Genomic DNA, 20023 nt, shown 5'->3' with positions numbered 1-20023 from the left:
GAGTTTGCGCGTAGATGGATGTGTTGGTCTCCATGTTTCGCGTGCGTAATTTGGTGTGGCGCAAATTTTCCCCGTTAATTCCCGAACTTCTTCTTAAGCTGGTATTACTGTGCTTTTCTTATGACACCGAAAAATTACAAGAAATATTTTTATATCATTCTATTTTATTACCAAACAATCAGCTGTTACAATAACCCCGGCCTCAGTGAGTTGATCCTAGCAATGTAACTGTGCAAGTAAGCTTACTGGCACTCCTCATTCCTTGAGTAGGATTTGGAATGTGTGGCACACTCATTCCTTCCTCAGAGGTTGAAATGTGTGACACTCGTTCCTTCAGCAGAAGTTGGAATGGACCACACTCATTTCTTCAGTAGAAGTTCGAATATGTGACACTCACTCCTTAAGGAAAAGTTTGAATATGTGACCTTAAGGTACAGAGTAACCAGGCTGGTTACTCTAAGGTGTGACACACATTAATGGAAAATGTTCAGTTGGAAATCCGCCGGGAAAGTATGGTTCTCATCTTTCAGTAGAAATTGAAATGTGTGAAACTCATCCCAGTAGAATTAGAATGTGCGTACATTCCTTTACTTGAAGTGGGAATGTGCATATTTTCCCAGAGCTGCTTACATGCTGTTCTTTTTGATCCAATCCAAGTAAAAGCTAACCCTCGTGTAGACGCTGGGTGCCTTGCCTTTGTTGCCCCCCTTGTAGCAGCCTAGCAGCCTCATGGAGCCGAATGAGACCACTCCGTACTGGACGTTCTCAATTCCGCGCTTGCAGGTAAACGGACCACCGGAATCGCCCTGGGAAAGGAAGCAAGGTTCATTACGATAAAACGTCTCGTGGCGGAAGCTATCACATGTCTTTTTCTCTGTTCATTCACTTGAGATCATTTAGCTTTCCCCATTTTGCCATGTAGCATAAAGGAATGATGAAAAAAGGTTTCTGTTGTGTGTTTTAAAACAGTTGCAAGGTATCTTTACATCCAGCAGTGAAAACGCATTTAGAATTTGATTGAGGTAAAGTATGAACTTCTAAATGATGTCCTCCTTATTCGTAGATTCTTTTATTCCCCTCTTTCGTTTTATTTCTTATATTTGTATGATTTACTGACAGATTGTGTCTTTCGATCATCAAGCTTGCAGGAATAATAATACCCGCCTTATGTCCGCCGTAAATCTCCCAGGAATTCGCTAAGAATCCTGCAGGAGTGATGCCAGCCGGATGCGATACCCGATCCGATAACTGAGAGTAACAATGCCCGGCTGATGTACAGCCTACGCCCGCCAAGACATCCCGGACCCGCAGATTTTTACCCGCTGCGTAAGTCAAACTTGCTAACTTACCTTACACACATTTTCGGTCGATTCTCCCCCAGCACACAGCCTTTTCTCAGCGTGATGGGTCCTGAGTTCAGCGCCGCCAAACCAGTTGATACATTCAGACATAGGGTCAGTCTTCAAGACCGCAGAATAGAGGTTCCTAGCTCCTCCTGAAACCAACAGACCTGAGTTTGTGTATTTTTGCGGCTATTTGTTGCAGGTAGTTGATGTTCCAGCAACATAGAACAACTCAGGAACTGAAAACTGGGCGCTAATTTTAATGGTTTATCATGGCAAGTCTTACAAGCCGCTGGGCGACGCAGGTTCACTTGCGTGACCATCGATCACAGAGCATCGCGTGACGCAAGCTCGTGTCTACCGCGCTCTATTCTGCTGGTCCCAATCTTTTGGAAAATTGAAATAAATGCGCATGAGTGTGCTCTCCACTCAAGTTTGCCCTTCTTGGTTAGCTAAAACGACTTAAATATGAATATCTACTCATCTCAGGGAATACTATCACAGCTATAAGGTAACGTGGTACATTTCTAGCCTCTGGCACAATTAAAGCCTCTTTGCTTATTAATGTCTAGGAAAACTGCAAGCTTGTTACTTTGAGCAATAATTGTATAGTCTACCGGGGTCTCTAATTGTACCGTCGAATTGTTACTTACGTCCTTTCTGTGTCCTACCCCATCCCGCCACGTGGCACTCTGATCCCGAAGGAGGAGAGTCAGACTGGTCATTGGGCAAAGCAATAAGTTGCGAAGCGGCGTCCAACTTTACGGGCGATGTTAACTTCAGGATGGCGATATCATTGGCTGAAACAAAAAAAGACGACAATCACCAAAGGTTTGCTATTTCTTTGGGGCGAAAAGCAACGCAGAGCTGATTTTAATACAATACCCCTTAACTAAACTAAATTAATAGGTAAACGGTAAACTGGTCGTTTGATACCTTTATCCTCCGAGCTCTTCAAAGAACAGATTGCGCCGCGAGTCTCGGTTAATCCAATACTAATCACAGATTATGCAACTCCAACTACAATGTCGGATAAAGTCTGACTTATCACCCACCCATTGCTGCTGCCATCATTCAGTTGTTTGTTTTTGTAATTTTGCTGGACTATAGAACTACTCACGTGACTTGGTAGCTCGCGGCTGTTTTCCCCGTAAATTGACTGGACTATAGTACTATTCACGTGATTTAAAATACCTTGCAGCTGTTTTTTCGAATATTGACTGGACTATATTTATTACTCACGTGACTTGGTAGATTGGGTGACGTCCCAATCTTTGTGTACCCTGACGGCAGCCACCTTGTAGACGTGATCTCTGCGTATTCTGCCCATGTCGGACTGTTTCGTCACAACACGGTATCCACTTGCCTTATCCCTCAGGACGTATTTTCTGAAAGCAAACAAATAACAAGGAAATCTGCACTCATTCCAAATTCAAATGCCAATTATGTCTTCATTTTACGATGATGCCACTGGTTTTTCGCACTTGCAAGTTTTTTTGTACTTCTCCAGATAAATTATATAACGTTGTTATTTCACTATTTTTAGCTAATTGCATCTTGCTGGGCCATTCGCCACTTTCCTCAAGCAGCAATTTGGGACTTCCGGACAGGTAATGACCAATCAGAAGAGAACTTTCATGCTTGTTCGGCACAGACATCACGGCCATGATCACATTCAGGGGTTTTGATTGGTCAAACCTGTCACCGGACAAGGAGTCCTACATGATTTCCGCTTTAGGAAAGTGGCGAATTGATTGTCACACTGATTCGGAAGTCAGAACTCACCCCGTCGCCGGGTCCTTCCCGTAGAAACAATGGGAGGCCGTGAGCACCACATCCTTGGCTATGAGTGACCCGCCACATATGATGCCTCCCCTCCCGAACCTCTTGATTCCAACCAGCCACGGGAACTCCTTGATATCGGTCTTGGGACCCAGCAGAATGCGTTTGTTTACACTGACGTCTGCTCCTTCATCATCGAAGTCGAGGTCTTCGCTGACGTCATCGGTGTCGTCTGTGGCCAAGAAATCATCGTCATCGGCGTCGATGTCATCATCAAAGTCATCTGAGAGGGTGCCATCATCACCATCATCGTCGTCGTCGTCGTCATCGTCGTCGACCAAGAATGAGTCATGGTCATGGTCATCATCATCGTCGTCGTCAGCAGCAGTGTCGTCTGTTAGGGTACCATCGATATCGTCATCCTTGGCATCATGATCATCTACTTCAGCAAGAACGTCATCTGAAATTGAAAGATAGAAACTTTCGTCGTTTGATGCGTAGGATTTTTAGATAAGTTGTTGCGACGGCAATGTTGTCCCTTGCAATAATTGGCCAATTGTATTAGTTCATTAATATCAAGAATTGATAAAGACGAGTCCTTATTTATTCATGTTAATAGGCTACATGTATAAAGCTACAGATAAGAGAAGCAGTTGTCTGCAATAGGAAATGTACATCACGCCAGTTCTTTATCATTACTTTCGATATATCGTTGTTGCTGAAAATGGCGTCATTATTACTGCGTTACTAGATACTTAAGTAGTATCCTCGGCAATTTTTTGGAGCTCTCTCTGTCGTTAGCGAAATTGAGCTTATTAGCGAAATAGTATTGTGTTGCTTTCTACCGAACAGCATCATTTTGCAGTAGATGCGCCTGTCATTTTGCCTATTATATGTCGAAAACAATCGGCGTAATGAAGTTTTATTATGCTTAGGCTAATTTGTTCAAGGTGGATCGACCTTTGCGCTGCTAATTTATCATTCGAGTGCCTCATTGGCCCATCCTATCACCGTAAATGTCCGTAGTAGCCAGTCTATCTCGACGCAAGGGCCCAACGCGCCGCGTAGCGGCAAAAAAGCGAAGCTGGCGAAACATTTATAACGGGTCACCGTCACTTATTATTGGACTTATAGCGCATTTACGGGGTTGCAACTATTTTGCTTTATAGTGTCACCAGGAAAGAAAAGCATGCGACCTAACGCCGATCTATTTGTATAAAGTGATAATTGGAAGGTATATAGTAGGAAATATCAATAAAATAATCATTCCATGTCGTCTTTTGAGGGCATTTTTGATTGTAAAAAATATATGTGTACGTCACCGTAGTCTCGGCAATGATAATTTTATCAGAGCAGTCTCGCGCAAGTAGAAGTTCTTTACCTATTAGTTCTTCACTTATTAGTCTCAACGTCTGGCGCAAAGCCAGACGTTTTCCATTACGATTTCACTACGATGTTTGACAAGAAGAAGCAGTGCGCGAGATATGCTAATGAGCACACTTCCCTCGCTTGAGCTTCTGAAGAATGTTCCATATCGCGCTAAGCTCATCACTACTGATTATGACAGGCGTGCAACGGTAGGTATCTGCACCCCAACTTCCACCCTAATACGGTACAATAAGTTACCATTTGATGGGAATGGGACAATGCCCTCACTGTGTATGGAGTCATAGGGATAAGAAGACATTATTCATTAGTGTTGGTACAAGTGATTTTGCCCAAAAAGCATGCGCATTCAAAAAACAAAATATGCAAGGTATCACGTACATGACCATGACGACGTGCAGAAAGTGCACTGGCCAGTGCATACCCTATGGCTATGTACTAGTAAACATGGTAAACAAACATGAACAACATCATTATTCATCGGCAGTTCATTTTACTCCGAGCTTTTCCTGAAACATATAGGCATGATGATTAGGCCTACCATGTACCATGTCCATGACCAATAACAGCACCAGATCATGTGGATGTCAGCAAGTTCACATGAACCGTATAATCCCGCATGGCGCATGGGGCATGCGTCTAAACCAAAGCCCCAAAATCACTTGTTTTGGTCTATTTCAGTTTCACTTGTGTTTCCCCCGTCTCCCAGTCCATAATACATTTACAGTTTACAATCCCCGATCATGGCCCAACAAAAGGTCATCGGTTGACTAAAGGAACACAACTGTTCAATGGATTTATAGTTGAATGCGATCAAACTACGTCTTTTCAATCGTGGATTGTAAATTTAACCCCATGGGCCTAGGGAAGGCCATATAACAATACTTTCGACACAGTTATTATCTCCGCTGCCTCCACCATGTTACACACAGTGCTCACTGCTGATTCTAAAATGCGCCACCTAGTCAAAACAGGACATATGTTCTTCTAGGAATAGATCTCTTTCCAATATTTCGTCATTCCACTATCGTCATCACCTCATCATACTTTCATTGACATTACAGGCACACATCCACAGAGCACTCTTCAAATCATCTACACAGTGGTTATCCAACTAGGATTATAAAGGTAATTTCTTAGCCCCGCACAGTGGGTTTCAGTCTTGATAAAGGGGCACTATTGCTAGCAGCTAGGTAGGCAAGATAAAGTTAGACGAAGTAGCCGATAGGGGTCTCTCACCCCTCAAAGTCCGTCACAACTATTCAAGCTTGTACAAGGAATACATGCAGCGCTGACTCTAACAAGACCCAATGGGAATGTCGCACAGTCATCTGTCAAAAACAAGACCTATGTTGCAGTATGATATCTTGCCAATATTTAATAATTGCACTATCGTCATCACTTCATCATACTTCATTGACATTACAGGCACACATTGACATTGACCACTGTTCCAGTCAACGACACAGTCGCTATCCAAGTAGCATTATAGAGGTAATTATCATTATCATACCTCATTAGCATGTGAACCAATCACGTCGCGTCCTTTGCGATCACGGCAAAGCCTCATGGAATAATGTCTTTCACCGTTGAATAACTTTTCATATTCCATGCCTACAACTTCAATTTCTTCATATTCCATGGCTAGAAGTTCAATACTAATATAATATCCAAGATAAAGTTACAAGAAGGGGTCTCTCACCTCTCACTGTATGTCCACACTATTCACGCTTGTACGAGGAATACATTCAATGCTGAATCTAACAACAGCCAGTGCCCTTACTCTGTATATTAGTCACTGGAAGATGGCCCATTTCACTCCTTGCTTCTACATCACCAATAGTCTCATTGCAAACGCCTCAGTTCTATGATATCACATTCACTTTCAGCTGTCATGCAACGCAACAACTGTGCTATCTGCCATCGCACATCAACGAAGAAGTGCAGCCGCCCACATTCCACCTCACGTCTGTCCGACCAGCTGCAATCCTCGAGGACGCCCCACTGTACCACGATTTCACTACGATGTTTGACAAGAAGGAGCAGTGCGCGAGATAGGCTAATGAGCAGACTTCCCTCGCTTGAGTTTCGGAAGAATGTTCCATATCGCGCTACGCTGTCCACTGCTGACCATGACAGGCGTGCATTGGACTGGTACAGGTTGGAACTAAACATTGAATATGCTGGTGGTGACGCTTTCTGATGAGAAGTTGGTCGTGACTGATGCAGTATCCTTGGACTTGTCCACAGCATCGTTCAATCATTGCTCTCTGAGCTGCCTTGATTCTGTACTTACCCAAATACTAAGACCAAATGCCTGTTGACTGTGCTTTAAGAGAGACTGGCGCCATGCCTAGAGATATGACTGACCCCTATTGGCAAATTTGTATGACTTTATCTTGCCTACCTAGCTGCTGCCTATAGTCTCCCTTTAACTGCGGAACACTTCAAAGTCGATAAAATGCCATGTTCCACCTTTTGATGTGTTCAGACCGCCATTTTCATAATAATCAAGTCAGGACACTGCCTTCTAGTCTCATAATAAATTTTGCTTTCCTCAATAATAACATTTCTTCTTCTTTAATGCTTTCATCATTCCAAACTTCTCCTCCTCTGACTTTTACAGGGGTACAATCATGGCAATCAAAACCCAAATACTGAGACCAAATGCCTGTTGACTGTGCTTTAAGAGAGACTGGCGCCATGCCTAGTCTCTCTTAAAGCACAGTCAACAGACACCAACCCCCTCAGACTCAGAAACCACAAACACCCAACCCTTCCTGCTACCTTAATACTTCTGGATGTAGACTGGTGACAATGCATTGGGAGGCGAAAATACTGAAAAATATACCATGCATGCAGTCTTACCGTTGACATCATCGACGGCCCTGGCTGTAGCTCTCAGCACCAGGAGGCTGCCTATTAGAAGTATCACAAGTCGAGCCATCGAAGCTTTTTACTGTCTGAAGATAGGAAATATAGTTGAAGCTATAAATCCATGGCCGAAAAATGAGACGCTTCATGTAGTGCATGAAAGTGGCCAAAGTGCCATTTTTGTAAACACAACTTATTTCGTGGAACATATTGTATTAATATTGAAGCGGCCAGTGATATTGCCTGTAAAAAGCACGGAACCTGACTGTCCTAATGCATTTTCCATTGGCCTTATTGTGGTTTCGGCCTTGAGGAGATTGATATGATAGGCCTACAAATATACGCTCCGGACGCAGTGGACCGGCCTCGTCTTGTCGCCCAAGATAAAGGACGATCAGGATGACGAAATGGACTGCATCGGAGTCTAACAAATATTGGCATATGCCTTCAAGTTTCAGCGAATTCGCGTGTATAGTGATTGCACTAGTGTATTTACATGAGCGACTAAAAAAGACAATAAGCACGAATGGCGAAACACTTGTATCTTACTGCGAATGAGGTTCGATTGAAAACAAAATATGTTTTTTGTGCAAAAAAATGTTCTGAAAATGAAAATGAATGTAGCGGTCGCAGACCTACCTTTCAGACCCCGGCGGAGATATGTCCACAAATGATTCTGTCGGTTTCGAAATAAGTGGCAATAACATATAGTTCTGGGTGGGGCGGACAAATAAACATTTTACGTTTTGCGGTATGGGCCGTTTCAAATTTCCGCTCCTTCGTACTTGATATTGTGAACAGGGGCCCGTGGTCGAAATCAGCATCCTCTTTAGCCCGCTTCTTAGGAGCTGGGTATCAATCATTTTTCCCATTGAGAGCAAAATAAACATCATAATTGGTATAATAGCAGTCTTAAATGTCTCCCTTGAAAACGTGTCTTTCCCTATTGTATGGTGACGGATTAAGGTTATGTTCAGTGGCGACCAAAGACCTCCAAGTCTTCGGAGGTTAAAACCGCATAATCGAATACACTGTCCGCGCGACAGTCTCTCCTTTACAGATTTTCCTGCTACACCATCTTGCCCCAATAAGTTCAACCCTACCTTCATAACAAGAAGTTTTGATCATGTTTAAGGGACTGTGCGACCGAGGAGGCTCCTGAACCGGCCATGTCTTCCGTATTTGTTTGGGGGGAATACTGGCCGTAGTGTTTCAGGGATCACAGATATCACGGGAAATATTAGTACTTCATTTTATTCCATATGATGGATGCAACGCTGACGTTATGCTTTTGGGTTAGACTGTAATATAACTGTTTGTTTATACAACAGACATGCTAACTTTGATGCTAGTGATATAAATGATAAGACCATCACACATCATGATAATTGTGATAAAACATGATGATAACTGCTTGGTATAAGACTTCAATGCATAATTAAATAACGCGCTGCACCCGTACCGCGTTTAACCCTTTGCCGGTGTTGATGTTTTAACAAGGAGGAGGCATTTTATAATACAGTATGGAGACTATAAGCAGAAGCCAAGTTGCCAGGTAGGATCAGATTATGTAACAAGGGGTTAATAAGGGCCAATTAGTAAGGGGTCAAAAGGTCTGCCGCATCAATACTGCCTCCTTCACCATGCACGTTCCCTCACACTTACTCATCGGATGCAAGTCCTCTATATCCCGCGACGCGACACCCAGAGATGGTATCCTGTTATCGTGCAGCGTGGAAACTTCCTACGGCAAATTGTAATGAAACACAAAGTCGGATCTGCATTGTTGGTACTGAGGACGGAGGTCTTTCGTCACGAACTTAATTCGACGACAAAGTTCCGAAACGCAAGACTATTGGCAATGTTATGGATGAAACATCTTGGTGCATTAGCAATATCTAAAGCCCTCTATTTCCGTCAAGGCGTGAGAAAACCCTGTCACTTGTTTCGACTGGATTCTTTGTCTGTAGTATTGAAAGCAGCATTGGGTCCCGTTGGTACAGAGGACTAGGGCGTGTCATCACATATTTCCGAAAGCTGGGAAAAGTTTTGCATTGTCATTGTAGCCGGCATCAACCCTGCCATTTGTTCTGACTGGATTCTTTGTTTGTTGTAATCAAAGCAGCATTGGATTCCGTTGGTACAGAGGACACGGGCCTATCATCACTTGTAAACCGATTCCAAGACATGTGACTCTTGTAAAGGGAACATGAAAGCATAACACTGACTTGTATCACTTTATCGAATCATTTTCACATTCATTTGTTTTTAGAACATGAACAATGAGGGGAGTAGGTCAAGAAAGGTTTGATGAATGGTTATATAAAATAGGTCTTGAGGGCCTTTTGTCAATGTAGGCCTATTTCTGGTCAATTTCTCTTCTGTTTTTGAGGTACAGGACCCATTGCGTCATGAGATTACGACTTCATGAAAGAATGAGTCTCGTGACCTGCCAACAAGGCGAGATCCACGTGGAGCGTTCCGGCCATCTTGAAAAAAGTCGCTCTCAAAAATTCACCAACAAAACTCGATTTATTTGAGTAAAAATACTATTTTCTGGAGAAAAAACAGTGCAATATCGATGGTAAGTAGTCGGACCATGTCAGTGTGCATTTTTGTGTCTAAATTGGTTGATATATCCGAGATATTTGAGATTTTAGTAATCCCTCATGTTTTCTTTCGGAATGGTGATACAAAAATGTTCATCCACCAAAAACGTGGGCTTGATTGCATACGCTTTAGCAAAGAAAATTTCGCGGTTGATTTTTCCTGGAAGGCGTCACAAAATATTTTACTATCACAGAAACTGGCCTGACCCCGTCTTGGTTAGGGAAAAACAAACAAATCACTTTTGTTCTTTGTCTCTAGTGATACCTTTATGTTTATTCCTTTATGATATTATATAACCTGTATCTGGTTTTAAACGTTGTCATTCATAAGGGTCGAGCCTATAGTTTATTACATGAATGAAAATGTAATATGCCTTTGGTCAAATTCAAAAAGGGGCCTAGTTTTTGAATTCGTGAATTTGAAGGGTGAATTCTTGATTTTGGATTACAAATTTGTGCGTTCACTGCGCCTGCATGACCACAGCTCTTCACTCAATAATACTGGAGGTAGAAATACTTGTACAAACAGATGGTTGGCGAAAATACTTTTCGGCCATTTTGTTTTGCCCTTTTCACAGGCAACGTAAGTTGACCATGACATAAAAGTAACAATAGACAAAGTTATTCAAGCAATTTACTTGTCAATGTCTTCTTATGTTCATGTTTTTTTGAATGCTTTTGGTGATCATTTGGTTTTGAAAATGACTTGTATGTCATAGTTAACTCTAGTTGCCTATGGGGATTCTCAAAATGGCCGAAGTTATTTTCACAAACTGTCTATTCCAGCAATTTACTTGAAGTTGTCTATGTCTTCTTATGTTCATGGTATTTTGAATGATTTTGATTATCATTTGATTCAAAAAATAACTTTTATGTCATGATATAACATGATATTCGAGTCTAGTTTACAGTCATCAGTCATTTAGAATAAAAATCCTCACCAATTACCATTCCAATCATAATTGATATGATTGCGAAGTTGAAAACGATTGATAACATACAAATATTTTATATTCATATTATACTTTCAGTTCCAGCTTGATTATCGCTATGAATATTTTCATTATTGATTGAACACTGTCTCCCTTTGTTTCGTTTTAGGACGACAAGAAATTGACAACGAGTGCTCGAGTTCGTGCGACTACATCCAGCCCAGTCTCCTCCGCAGCTCTTCATTTCATCTGTATGATCTTTTGAACTGATTAATAAAAGTTATCAAATCTAATATAATCTTACTTTTTATTGTCCCTAAAGTTACGATGGGAGCGCACGATCAGTCCTCAGATTTCTGATATGTTTTTCTTGATCTTTTTAATTGAATTGAAAAGATTTTCCTCCTCCAGTGTTTCAGTATGAAACTTCTTCCGTGGCATCCTCAATTGTTTTGAAAACAGAAACCTGAAAAGTTTTCTAAGTCCAAAATCAATTTGTTTCCTTGGCATAGTTTCCATTCTGCCTGCGAAATCCTCAAAAATACTCTAAGTACAAAATCGCTGTGTCATTCTTTTTTCTGTGATTTTTTTTCTCAAAAATACGCTAAGTACAAAATCGCTGTGTCATCATTTTTTCCTTTAAAAATTCTTGAAAAATACGCTAAGTCCACAAAACTCGAAAAAAAAATCGTGCGTGACCTCCCCTCGTAACTTTTTTCCTCGACAAAGTTACGGAGCGAGGTCACGCTCGAGTTTTTTTTTGACGTTTTTGGAGATAGCCTATATTCTGAGGGTCCCCCTTTTTTTGGAAAAAATCCGTTGATCCGAGGTTGTCCTTGTCCTTTAGAAGGCTGAAGAAGTCATTATGACTTGTTATTCATTGCAAAGTTCGATAGTTATTGCATTCAATGTTTATTTCATGTTCAATTGATACATTTGAATTCAAAGTTTCTATTATGTGCGATTCAATTGAAGATTACGAGTGATGTTTCCACATACTTTGGAAGACTTTGTGTGCAATTCATGTTATTATGCCCAAGTACAGTGCAGAGAATATTTTATATGTTGGACAGAAGTGTTTATGTGTGATGTTACAACCGTTGAATCGTTGAAGGGATAAAAAAGGAACTTTGAAACAACCTATCAAAGCAGTTTCAAAGACCTTTTTCACCCTTTGCCAACAATTCAACGGAGATAACGTCAACATAGATAATTCTGCATCGCATATAAATATCTCACACTATACACATGGCAAAATATCATGAGTTGCACAGCAAGTCTACCAAAGATATGTGATAACATTACCACAATCTTTGTATCGCACATAATAAAAACCTTGAAAACAAAAGTATCAATTATTGAACATGAAAATAAACACTGAATGGTAATAACTATTGAATTTTGCAACGAATAACAAGCCATATATCGAGGGTCTTGAGGTGTGCCAGAAGTACAACAAAACTTGAGATACTGAAATCTTGGAGGATCTAAGACATGTCGTCCAAAACACTCTTGTTATTGATAAATTCGATATGATACCATTTCTATGGTTTCACTCGACGTCAAGCTTTTTGCAGCATTTTGTGTATTTTGACAAGTGGTAGATTTCAGTTTTGCAGTACTTGTGACAAACCTGTAAGGTCTATCACCACATAATCGTTTCACGTTGCATATATCACACACAGTATTTGTCATTTCACGTTGAGCGTTGCCAACGGAGAATTAAAGACTCTGTGGAATATTTACCGCGTGAAATGCTTATGTGGAGGTAAGCCTTTTAGCCGATGACAGACTAGAGCGTAAAACGACGTGCTTCTGCACTCTGGACATTTTGACGCGTACGTGTGTCACCAACTTTCATGCAGAAAGATACAAGTGCACTTTTACCGAAAACATTCATATGACGGGATGGGGACAGGGATAGTTCATCTGGTGGCAAATTGGGCAATATTGAGTTTTTACAGTAATGTTCAACTATAAACCTCAATTTCTCAAAACTCGGTAAAGTGCACTTTCCTGCATAAGACCCTCGATTTGACTACTTCAGCTTTATTGATTGCCTTTGCTATCTTCATAGATCGAAGTGAAGGCAACACGTCAAAGTGAAGGAACCAAATAGAAGACGAAATTGCAAACATAACATTTTATTACTACTCTTTCTAGGCAATCGTATAACATATACATAAATGTTTTCGTTTCACAGATACATATTGAGGCGAAACGCTGTAAAATCACATACATAAGACCATTTTTCATATATTTCACCACAATCTCCCAATCAAAATGGTAGAAAAGCATTTTAAAGCTTTAGTTTTTCTAATGTGGTCTACAGTAGACCCCGCCCCGCCCCGCCCCGCCCCGCCCCTCCCCTCCCCATGAATCAGCAATACCGAACACCCGGTATCCGGTACTGAAAAATTGATAATAACTTTCGATAAGATGGTCTTATAGAAGTGAGATTAAAGTATTTCTTACATAGTTTGAATCAGTTCAATCCATCTAAATCTAATTCAGTACAATGTATTGCTGTGTAATAGGCCTACGTCTCATTCAATTAAATCTACAAATTGTGTGTTGTTGCAGAAGAAATGGACACACCTTATTTGACAAAGGATCTCGTAACCTGCCTATTCAACCAATTCACCATAAATCTTCAATGAGCCGTCTGGCCTAAACTTCAGCGACTCGCTCTTTCGCAGCCCTACTGAGAGTGTGGCTTGGTGGAGTAGTGGTTAGAGCGTGTGACTTAACAGCCAGAGGTCTCGGGTTCGAATCCCGTCAGCCTCAAGGACTTTTTTTCACTTTTTTAATACGAAAAGCTTTAAAACTTTTAACAGCAAAACAGGTGTTATTGCGAAAGATACCAGAAGCCAAGAAACTATGCCTTTTTAAAGGATTTTTTCTTGCAGCAATTGAGGAAAAAAGCTTCATGAAAAGGTATCAGTAAAAGTATAACTAATTAAACATTTTCCAAATAATTTCATCCCCCCCCCCCCCCCAATAAACCTCAATATAAGTTTAACCCTCTCCAGGTTCTTGTCAGGTGTCATGTATTGGAAAATAGGGAGGTTTCGCAATCACGTTTACGTTTCCAAAACGCCTGTGTGACGCACATACACGTTGGGCAGTTTTCTGCACCGAGGGTTTTGCGCGCCCTTCGCAACATTGTGAAATCGGTTCCTTTTAACCAGAAGAGCTAAAATTCGTTATGATTTTAAAATTTCAAAACGTAAACGTAGATTTATATCTTAGGGATGCGAAACCTCACTAGTATCTAGTTGCACTTGTCATTTTTCTGCTCTGCCATGTATTTTTATGCTTAACAACTTTTTCTGTTCGAATAAAATCTTGTCTTGTCTAAAAGCAACGCTTAAAAGCCTGTCGCATCGTATTAACTTGTAAAACGATTTGTAATCATTTGTGGCAGAACCGTTGACAAGTGTAACTAGTGTTTGGCTTGCAGTTTTACAAAGAGTAGGTCTTGCCTGAAGAACTGATCAAATGTTGTTCAGCTGTGAGCGAAGATTCCATCACGATTTTCCTCCTCCTTCGAGATGGCGGTTGTCTTCGTTGACGCGTGGTGTGTATGCGGTTCCATCTGAAAATATAAGATAAAGGAATTTTTGAAAATTTTGCTAATGGACCTCACAAAATCAATCGAAATCGTGCCAGTATTGTAGTTTTGGACCAAGAACAGCAAGAAGACGATCCACAGGCACAAGCAGGCACCAGGACCGGAGTAAAACGACCTGGAAAGAGTGAAAAGGAATTTTGGCTGACCAATGCTTCTGTGGGAGTGGAAGGGGACAAATAAAATGTTGCAGACAAAATCACGATGACGCTGGTAGGATAATGGGGGAAGTTACCCTCTAGGTTGGATACTTCATAAACTCTCCACAGGTGTCAACTGAGTAACAAGAAGGGGACTCTTATGGAGGAGGAAGAGGCTAAGTTCCCCTCCCCTCTAGGTAGGATTCTTCATAAACTCTCCACATGTGTCAACTAAGTTACAATAAGGGGATTCTTATGGAGGGGGGAGGTTAAGTCTTGGAGATAAAGATTCTCACAAGGGGCTGACTCGACATACTCTAGCCTTTGAGATGGAGATTCTCACATGGGACTGATATACATGTACTGTAACCTTGGAGATGTAGTTTCTCACAAGGGCGGACTAATATACTGCAAGCCTTGGAGATAAAGATTCTTCACAGGGGGGTGATAGACTATAAGGCTTGGAGGTGAAGTTTCTCACAGGAGACTAATACACTGTAACCCATTGAGATGAAGATTCTAACAAAGGGACAGATATCCTGTGAACCTTTGAGATGAAGGTTCTCACAAGGGACTAATATAATGCAGGCCTTGTAGATAAAGATTCCCACAAGGGACTGATATAATTCTTGGAGATGAAGATTCTCACAGGTGACTGACATACTGTAACCAATTGAGATGAAGATACTAACAAAGGGACTAATATCTTCTGAACCTTTGAGATTAATATTCTCACAAGGGAATAATATACTGTAGGCCTTGTAGATAAAGATTCTCACAATGGAATTATATACTGTAAGCCTTGGAGATGAAGATTCTGCAGACAAGGGACTGATATACATACTGTAAGCCTTTGAGATTAAGATTCTCACAAGGGAAAAATAATATAATGCATGCCTTGTAGAGAAAGATTCTCACAAGGAGCTGATATACTGTAACCTTGGAGATGAAGATTCTCACAAGGGACTGATATACTGTAACCTTGGAGATAAAGATTCTTCACAAGGGGATGGTATACTTGTAAGTCTTGGAGATAAAGATTCTCACAAGGGACTGATATACATACTGTAAGCCTTTAGATTAAGATTCTCACAAGGGAATAATATAATGCATGCCTTGTAGAGAAAGATTCTCACAAGGGGGTGATATACTGTTGGCCTTGGAGATGAAGATTCTGCAGACAAGGGACTGCTATACTGTAACCTTGGAGATGTAGTTTCTCACAAGGGACTAATATACTGTAAGCCTTGGAGATAAAGATTCTTCACGGGGGGGGGGGGGGGTGATAGACTATAAGGCTTGGAGGTTAAGTTTCTCACAGGAGACTAATACACTGTAACCAATTGTGATGAAGATACTAACAAAGGGACTAATATCTTCTGAACCTTGAGATTAAGATTCTCACATGGGACTGATATACTGTAATCTTGGAGATGTAGTTTCTCACAAGGGACTGATATACTGTAAGCTTGGAGATAAAGATTCTTCACAAGGGGGTGATAGACTAAGGCTTGGAGGTGAAGATTCTCACAGGTGACTAATATACTGTAACCCATTGGGATGAAGATACTAATTAAGGGACTGATATCTTGTGAACCTTTGAGATGAAGATTCTCACAAGGTACTAATATAATGCAGGCCTTGTAGATAAAGATTCCCACAAGGGACTGATATAATTTAATTCTTGGAGATGAAGATTCTTACAGGTGACTGACATACTGTAACCAATTGAGATGAAGATAATAACAAAGGGGCTTATATCTTCTGAACCTATGAGATTAAGATTATCACAAGGGAATAATATACTGTAAGCCTTGGAGATAAAGATTCTTCACAAGGGGGTGATAGACTATAAGGCTTGGAGGTGAAGAGTCTCACAGGGGACTAATATTCTGTAACCATTTGAGATGAAGATACTAACAAAGGGACTAATATCTTCTGAACCTTTGAGATTAAGATTCTCACAAGGGAATAATATACTGTAGGCCTTGTAGATAAAGATTCTGCAGACAAGGGACTGATATACATACTGTAAGCCTTTGAGATTAAGATTCTCACAAGCCGGGAATAATATTCTGTAGGCCTTTTAGATGAAGATTCTCACAAGGGATTGATATACTGTAGCCTTGGAGATAAATATTTTTACAAGGGGGTGATATACTTGTAAGTCTTGGAGATAAAGATTCTCACAAGGGGCTAACTCGATATATTGTAGCCTTTGAGATGGAGATTCTCACATGGAACTGATATACGGTAACCTTGGAGATGTAGTTTCTCACAAGGGACTGATATACTGTAAGCCTTGGAGTTAAAGATTCTTCACAAGGGGGTGATAGACTATAAGGCTTGGAGGTGAAGATTCACACAGGGGACTAATATACTGTAACCCACTGAGATGAAGATACTAATTAAGGGACTGACATCTGTGAATCTTTGAGATTAAGATTCTCACAAGGTACTAATATAATGCAGGCCTTGTAGATAAAGATTCCCACAAGGGACTGATATAATTCTTGGAGATGAAGATTCTCACAGGTGACTGACATACTGTAACCAATTGAGATGAAGATACTAACAAAGGGACTAATATCTTCTGAACCTTTGAGATTAAGATTCTCACTAGGGAATTTCACAGGGGACTAATATTCTGTAACCAATTGAGATGAAGATACTAACAAAGGGACTAATATCTTCTGAACCTTTGAGATTAAGATTCTCACTAGGGAATTTCACAGGGGACTAATATGCTGTAACCAATTGAGATTAAGATTCTCACAAGGGAATAATATACTGTAGGCCTTGTAGATAAAGATTCTCACATTGGAATTATATACTATAAGCCTTGGAGATGAAGATTCTGCAGACAAGGAACTGATATACATACTGTAAGCCTTTGAGATTAAGATTCTCACAAGGGAATAATATTCTGTAGGCCTTTTAGATGAAGATTCTCACAAGGGACTGATATACTGTAAGCTTGGAGATAAATATTTTGACAAGGGGGTGATATACTTGTAAGTCTTGGAGATAAAGATTCTCACAAGGGACTTTTTACTATAAGCCTTTGAAATGAAGATTCTCACAAGGGGGTGATATACTGTTGGCCTTGGAGATGAAGATTCTGCAGACAAGGGACTTATATACTGTAAGCCTTGGAGACACAGATTCTCACAAGGGGCTGACTCGATATACTGTACGCCTTTGAAATGAAGATTCTCACACGGGACTGCTATACTGCTACCATGGTTACTAGCAATGAGTGTGATACCCATTATCAACAGCAAATCTAGAATATTGCCTATCTCAGGCTGTAATATTGCCTAAGTCACATGGAAATTGCCTAAAAGGCCTTGACTCCTGCTTTTATGATTGCATGACATGTACAGATCCTCAAAGAGTAGACTTTAAGCTCCGCATTAAATCAAGTTTGATCAAAATTGAAGCACCCAGTCCAGAGATAAACTGTTTTGTTTACATGTTATGTAAACAGCCTTGGTTAGGTTTCTAAGTGAAGTCAGGCGGCAGGTTTACTGACATATATCAGACTGATGTTTGATTTCATACTATAATGGTATAAATTTGTCTGTATTTGTCTGAGATTTGGCTTCTAAAATAAACATAACTGGTTTTCAAAAAAAATTTAAAAATTGGATTATTTTTTTGGAATGCAATAAACTCATCTATCATGGGCAAAAGTATGCTTTCATACTTGAACATTGAAAATGTCAATGAAAAACAGACTTCATATACATCAATTTTAAGAGCATTCATTGATATTTGTCCTCCCAAGTAGGGCAATAGCCTGATCTACATCACAACTTTTGCTGAACCCGCCGCCTGGCTCTAACAAGCCAGTTGCTAGCCTGATTTGGTAATCCAGTTGTCAAAGACATAAATGGCTATATCTTCAAAATGGATGAGCAAATTGCATAGGGTTTTCTGTATTGTATAAAGTGTTAGGTACACTTTTGATATCGTCTTACAGCGGCAGAAAATGGCAAAATACCTGGAGTCATGGCTTAAAAGGTCACTGGCTGTTATGTAATAAAAGTTCATGTTTATAATAATTGCATTTCATTGTATTCATATAAACTATGTTTCCAAATATGTTCATGAATAAATATCGATTTATCGTACTTTCGTTTTTCTCAAAACATTGAAAAATGAGATGGGCAATTTGTATACGAGCGTGACGATATATATTACTGATGGAAATCGTGGCTCGTCAATGAATGTGCCTTACTGATGGCAATCATGAGACGCCAATGAATGCGCATCACTGATGGCAATCGTGACACATACTTGACTGCGTCCGAGAGGTATTACTGATGGCAATTATCAATTTCGTGTACAGTTTCAAATGCCTCTCAACTGGGACCGAGCAAAGGAAGTGATTCGAGACAGGATTACTCACCATATGAATCAAACCAGCATGTACATGTGTCTCCGTGTTGTCTCCGTGTTGTCTTCCCGGGTGGTTGTGACAAAACTTCACATCACTTTCAGGATCGATTTCCTCATCATGATGAACCACACAGGCCAATCAAGGAAGAACTGCAATGAAAAGGGTCAAAAGGGGTTTGAAATGACAGGTTCAATTACATCATGGGTTATTATGAACAAATATACCGCATATAAAGCTCTGAGCCGTCCAAAACCAACGAAAAAAGCATACATGTAATATAAGACATTGAATAAATAGGTATTGATAACACTTTGTGGCACGAAAGACGGCGCACAGATGCTTTTGCAGCATTTTTAAACATGTCTGGTGGTTTCGGGTGATGTCTGAAAACAACATTGTGTGCGTGAACAGGAAGGTAGACGGCTCACAGAAGTTTCTACGGTAGAAAAGATTTGTTGAACTGTCTTCCCGGTACTAAAGATATTTCTGTGAGCCGTCCAAATATTGATATAAGAAGTTGGCAGCTACATGTATACATCTTCTTTATTAGTTTCAAATGCCTCTCAACTGGGACCGAGCGAAGGAAGTGATTCGAGACAGGATTACTCACCATATGAATCAAACCAGCATGTACGTGTTGTCTCCGTGTTGTCTTCCCGGGTGGTTGTGACAAAACTTCACATCACTTTCAGGATCAATTTCCTCATCATGATGAACCCGGCACACAGGCCAATCAAGGAAGAACTGCAATGAAAAAGATCAAAGGGGGTTTGAATTGACCGGTTCAATTACATCATGGGTTATTATGAACAAATACACCGCATATAAAGCTCTGAGCCGTCCAAAACCAATGAAAAAGGCATACATGTAAAATAAGACATTGAATAAATAGGTATTGATAACACTTTGTGGCACGAAAGA

At 40.5% G+C, this 20023-nt stretch overlaps 1 protein-coding gene and 2 long non-coding RNA genes across 3 annotated transcripts; 1 reads left to right on the top strand and 2 right to left on the bottom strand.

The window, feature by feature from the left end:
- Positions 1–158: 158 nt before the first annotated feature.
- Positions 159–8087, bottom strand: LOC135501258 (chymotrypsin-like elastase family member 2A). Its single transcript, XM_064793281.1, has 7 exons — positions 8025–8087; positions 7380–7474; positions 3129–3585; positions 2586–2731; positions 1997–2143; positions 1350–1495; positions 159–806 (listed from the first exon to the last, which is right to left on the bottom strand). Exons 2-7 carry the CDS (start codon positions 7456–7458, stop codon positions 627–629), a joined length of 1155 nt encoding a protein of 384 aa, XP_064649351.1. The 5' UTR covers positions 7459–7474; positions 8025–8087; the 3' UTR covers positions 159–626.
- LOC135501844 (uncharacterized) lies at positions 5575–6971 on the top strand. Its single transcript, XR_010449656.1, has 3 exons — positions 5575–5639; positions 5940–6005; positions 6401–6971. It is a non-coding gene; the product is annotated as an uncharacterized LOC135501844 (long non-coding RNA).
- Positions 8088–13300: 5213 nt separating the features above from the next.
- LOC135501593 (uncharacterized) lies at positions 13301–19781 on the bottom strand. The gene is made up of 3 exons (XR_010449616.1): positions 19713–19781; positions 19112–19251; positions 13301–14524 (listed from the first exon to the last, which is right to left on the bottom strand). It is a non-coding gene; the product is annotated as an uncharacterized LOC135501593 (long non-coding RNA).
- Between the last annotated feature and the right edge of the window lie 242 nt (positions 19782–20023).

The sequence above is a fragment of the Lineus longissimus genome, chromosome 17 (genome assembly GCF_910592395.1).
Source record: "Lineus longissimus chromosome 17, tnLinLong1.2, whole genome shotgun sequence".
NCBI classification, from domain to species: Eukaryota; Metazoa; Nemertea; class Pilidiophora; order Heteronemertea; family Lineidae; genus Lineus; species Lineus longissimus.
Note: the sequence above shows the minus strand (reverse complement) of the source record. Positions and strands in the feature narration are given on the sequence as shown.

Coding starts and splice junctions, on each gene's coding strand:
- LOC135501258 (XM_064793281.1), bottom strand. CDS start 7,458: ATGGCTCGACTTGTGATACTTCTAATAGGCAGCCTCCTGGTGCTGAGA. Junction 2,732..3,128: donor GGGAAGGACCCGGCGACGGG/GTGAGTTCTGAC, acceptor GTTTGCTTTCAG/AAAATACGTCCTGAGGGATA. Junction 807..1,349: donor CGACCGAAAATGTGTGTAAG/GTAAGTTAGCAA, acceptor TTCCTTTCCCAG/GGCGATTCCGGTGGTCCGTT.